The sequence below is a fragment of the Montipora capricornis genome, chromosome 2 (assembly GCF_036669925.1).
Source record: "Montipora capricornis isolate CH-2021 chromosome 2, ASM3666992v2, whole genome shotgun sequence".
NCBI classification, from domain to species: domain Eukaryota; kingdom Metazoa; phylum Cnidaria; class Anthozoa; order Scleractinia; family Acroporidae; genus Montipora; species Montipora capricornis.
The window spans coordinates 63,279,859-63,284,858 of record NC_090884.1 but is presented as its reverse complement, the minus strand read 5'-3'; the positions used below and the strand labels follow the sequence as shown (position 1 = coordinate 63,284,858).

Here is a 5,000-nt window from a genome sequence, read left to right as displayed (position 1 = left end):
AACGGCCTTCAAGGAGTTACTTGTTACAGATTGAAAGGAATTTGCTTGAGTCTGACTACATTTCTAAGACTGTCCACCATTTGCTTACCAGTTATGACCTCAGAGGGTTGGATCTAGCAAAAGTGACGTCATTTACCCAATAGCTTAAAATTTCAACGTGTAAACGCAGTTTATTATGTATGCAAAACACAACTTAAAAAATCTGAATGCTGCTCATTAATGCAGTTGTGTTCAAACGCATTGTATTCTTCAACTTGTGAGTCATTTTTCCTCGATTCAGCTCTCTCAAGAATTCAAACTTAGTAATGGTGAACCATTAAATTGGAAAGTTCCAGTTAAAATAAACAAGTGCCTTTCTGAAATTAAGGCTTAAAACTTGGGTCACTTTAGGTTTAGTTAACACAGTTATGAAAAGGTAAAAAATCTGATTTTTTTATCATAGTACCACTTTAGAGGATCAAAGTGTTTTTTCCTCAAGGAGGGGTTTGTAAATCCTGCTCAATTTGTATAAATAAAGTAAGGAGAAAATTGGTTTGTTTCCCTTCGGAATTGAAGGGTTAAAAGTTCACAGGGGCAAACTGGTACGATCCGCAATATGAAAGTGTACAGGTTATAAGATGCACAAATATACCAAAAGCAGAATATCTTCAAAAGTATCCTTGCAAAACATGACAGAATGGCTTGACAGAATGTCTTTCGTAAATTAGCCGCTTATTTCGAAAAGACTAATATAAGACACAAAAATTTGATTTTATCAACGGAGTTGATAATGTAAATTGGCCACCGTACAGAGATTCTAAAAGCTGACGTTTCGAGCGTTAGCCCTTCGTCAGAGCGAATCGAGGAATTGTGGGTTACATGTAGTTTTTATGGTAGAGTAGGAGCTATGCTATTGGTGGTAACATGGCAACTAGAAAAATAGGAATATATTAGTTAAATGAAAAGCGTTCGTTAACACCGTGAGGATTAAGGGTGCCGATTTGGAACATGAATTTTTGTTCCAGATTCTTGCAGCTTTCCGTCGTACCTTGATGCAGGGAAAGGCCACAGAGAGCCATGTGTTTTTTGGAGTGGTTAGGGAGATTAAAATGACGAGTGACTGGCTTAGATGCATCCTTGTCATTCTTCTCTACATGGCGAAGGTGTTCGCGGAATCGGTCTACCTGTCTCACCAATGTATAATTTATTGCAAAATGTACAGGTTATGCAATAAATGACATTTGCGGAGGTACATGTGAAACGATAGGTGATCTTAACAGATCGCTTAGGTCCCGATATCTTGCTAGTGTAAAGACAGGTTTTGCATCGTGAGCGCGCACATTTAAAAGTGCCGGGTTGCTCGTTAGTTTTGAGCGCGCTTCAAACTAAAAAGTTTGAATGTCCCGTTTGAATGAAATAAGTGGAGGTTGCGAAAAGATTCTACCAGTCTCGGGATCATTTTGGAGTAATTTAAAATTATTAATGATGCTTTTTACTGCGGTCAGTGTAAAACGCAGACTGCAGACCGGGGGTAAAATGCAGACTGAGGTTATAATTTAACTGCTGAAAAAGCCCAAACCCATTAGAAACGCTAACAGGCCTAAGGTTAGCATTTCAAAGGGGTTTGGGCTTTTTCAACAGTTATGTTATAACCTCAGTCTGCATTTTACACCTGGTCTGCAGTCTGCGTTTTACACTAACCGCTTTTGACTGCGTGATTATGAGGATGGAAAGTAAGGGTGAATGGAATTCTGTCATTCTTATCTTTTTGTGACATTTGTAGTGCTGACTGTCGATCAAATTGTTGGGCGCGATGATGGCCCGCTTTGACCACAGAGACAGGATAGCCACGTTTTTCGAAGAACTGGCACATCTCCTCTGATTTGATACATTTAATATACATTTTAAGGATAATGATGGATCTTAAAACACGCTTTAAGCCAGCTTATTGTTGTGGATTGTTTTACTTATATTAATTGCAAATATATCTATATTGTGAAACTAAAAGAAGACTACCGATTAGATTAAGAGAAGAGAAGCTTATGTCTTCCTTAAAATCAGATTGTGTAAAATCAAATGCTTATGGATAAAAAGAACGAAGCCACATGAACGTAAAACGAAGCATCTGGACTCCAGGTATTAGGAACTGCAGATACTCTAGAGAACTTGAATTTTGGTGGATTTAACCACCCCTGCATTCCTGAAGTTTTTCTGTCGCAATAATTAACAATTAGTATATACTAAAACAGTGGATAGCGTTGAACTTGCTCGCTGATTGGCTACTCAAACTCCTGATATCCTTTGCTATTCACCTTGGGCGGAATTTGCGACCGAAAATGTAATCTTTGCAGGAATAAATGAGTCTAAATTATCTTTTTGTGCTATATCATATCACTGTTTTAGTATATACTAAAACAACTATTCCGGTTAGTGGTGGATATCACCCTTGCCGCTTCGCCGCTCGGTAAATATCCACCACTAGCCACCTCCACTTGGTGAGTAGTTGCTTATTATTCCATGGGTGCGCATTGGATATGAGGTGATAAATAGCCAACGAGGCGCTACGCGCCTCGTTGGCTATAGTAACCTCATATCCAATAAGCACCCACGGAATAATTGTTTTAGTATACTTAAAACATTAAGGTAAAAATTTGTGGTGTTGCTACATGATCTTAACACGCAAAATTATCGACAGCGAGAATTACGAGCTTTTGAATTTCAAAATTTCGTATCACTAAATATGCTTATGCCGAACTTTGTGGCTTTCTTTGTAGCTTGCAGGACGGCATTGTCGAAACGTTGCTGTATTTCCGAGGGAGACACTTCTCCAAACCTGTTATTTTCAGCCATTTTGTGGTAACAAAACTTAAACTTCGCGCCGAAATGTTTTTGACACACTGACACTTTCCAAAGCCTCGGTTATTCACTGACAACCAGGATTTGGCGAACCAATCAGAAAGCTAGAAATGCAGCAACCGAGGGTTGAGTATATACTAAGTATAAGTATTAAAATTTAATGCTGTTGGACAGCAGTGGATTGTTGTTGAAAATATTCTGCAATATACCCAACTATATCATTCCTGTCCATGCTTTTAAGAGCACTACAAAGCTCTCCAATCTTCAAATCGTTCCTATTAGCAGTTGCCCATTCTAAAAGTCCTTCTGTTGGGCTCTTTAATTTGTCTGGCTTACAATCCATATAGACCTCATCTGGAATTCCTAACTCAGGTGACTTTGCAAGGTACCTCCAATTTCTGAGTACGCGGCTGGGGTTGTTCAAACACACGCAGATACTCCTCATCGTATCAGACTCTAATGGAATGGCATCTTTCATCATCTTTTCTCTGCCCCCCACCTCTGCAAAATGAAAGAACCGTTTTGTTAAATAAGGTTGTGAGTCGCCTGGCTCGTATGCCTTTGTTCATTGCTTCCTGACTCATACCACTGTCCGATTCTGCGCACGGCATTTAGCATTCACCTCATAGTGCTGTGGGATTGCTTCAGTCACCCAATTAGAGAGGAGCATCGACGAACCATCCATAGAAAGGCAGTAATTCTCTCAACAACATGGTCTCTTATAATCCATCTGTATCAGTTATTGTACAGAAAACGCACGAAACGAGTACGAATATTCCAAGATACTGATTTGTACAGTTAGTTATTTGGCCAGTAGAAACCGGTTTGACAAATTGAGGTGCCCCGCGTACAAATCTGTCACACATTTTCGGCTGTTTACAATATTCACTTGCTAAAAATACAGTGCGAACAAGTTGGATGATAAATAGCTTATCGGACGATTTAGTGTGTAGTATCGTGGGATATGTTTACTCGTCTCTTGTACTTCGACTCGCCCCACGGGCTCGCCAAAATATAGCGAGATTCGAAAACATTTCACTATACTACACACTAAATCGTCCAATAAGATATATATATATATATATTTTTTTTGTTATACGTTGCTTCGCAGTGACAGTGATAAATTTAAAACACAACAGCTATAAATTATACCTTGTCTAGTTCTCTATTAACAATTCTGTGAGATTACTTTAGTTACCCAATAAGATGGGAGCATCGACTAACCATCCTCATAAAAGGCATTATTTCCCCAACAACGTCGCCTCATATTTTTGTCATACTTTGTTTCTCAGTGACACTGATAAACTTAAAACAGAACAGCCATAAATAACATTTCTAGTTATTTATTTATTTATTTATTTCACTAGCGACGCAAAGACAAGAGCGCTTATTTCACCGTGACGAACGGGCGTGACTCAAGCATAAGCACAACCGGAAGGATCATACTTTTCCCTTTTCCTTGTGTTTGCGCTTATACTGGCGTTCGCTTGCGTTGTGTGAAAACGGGACGTAACGCAAGCACAATTTTTTTTTTCCAAAACTGTAATAGTTTTTAATCCAACAGGGTAGAATCCCTAGGACGCGTCATTTTTCTGGAGGCTTACATTCACGATTCAACGTACTTTCTTTTTAAATTTTACACTCCCTTCGGGGCTTTTCAGAACCAATTTACTCTTCTGTTTGGGAGACTATGACAAGAATCACACGAACATTGAAGGGTTGTGAGACGGTGCCGACGATTTATAGAGTGTTTTCACTCATGTGATCAGTAACCTTGTTTTTCCACCAAAACAAAAGAAAAGGTTTGCATGGTAACAGAGCTAGAATCCTGGAGGATTAGTTGGGTACGCCAACATGGCCGCCCTTCCATTGTTTAGGTACACCAACATGGTCGCCGTGCCGTCATGCAAAAACATTCTATAGTCCTTGCCTCAGAAGTCTTTAAAGTCTAACCATTTGCAGATGCAATTACAAAGTGAGCACTTTTTCCCCGGTCAATTAAAGACCCCGTAGTCCAATGCTCTACTAACTCAGCCAACCGGTCGGCAGTCAATGTATCTTTTTAAAAGATATCTCAGAAATTATAAATGGTGCAAGAACAAAAAATATCAAAATAGATAAAATGAATTAAACAAAACTACAAATTATAGCTATCAAGCAGTAAT

General features: G+C 38.9%; 2 protein-coding genes across 2 annotated transcripts in view; one reads left to right on the top strand and one right to left on the bottom strand.

The window, feature by feature from the left end:
* LOC138030880 (alpha-glucosidase 2-like) overlaps positions 1-5,000 on the top strand; it is a 350,924-nt gene that overhangs the window by 191,582 nt on the left and 154,342 nt on the right. The window lies entirely within an intron of this gene.
* LOC138030919 (uncharacterized) overlaps positions 1,857-5,000 on the bottom strand; it is a 30,302-nt gene continuing 27,158 nt past the window's right edge. Inside the window, exon 5 of the mRNA XM_068878780.1 lies at positions 1,857-3,336. Within this exon, the coding sequence (XP_068734881.1) occupies positions 2,993-3,336 (344 nt within the window). The 3' untranslated portion in view covers positions 1,857-2,992. The remainder of the gene's footprint in view (positions 3,337-5,000) is intronic.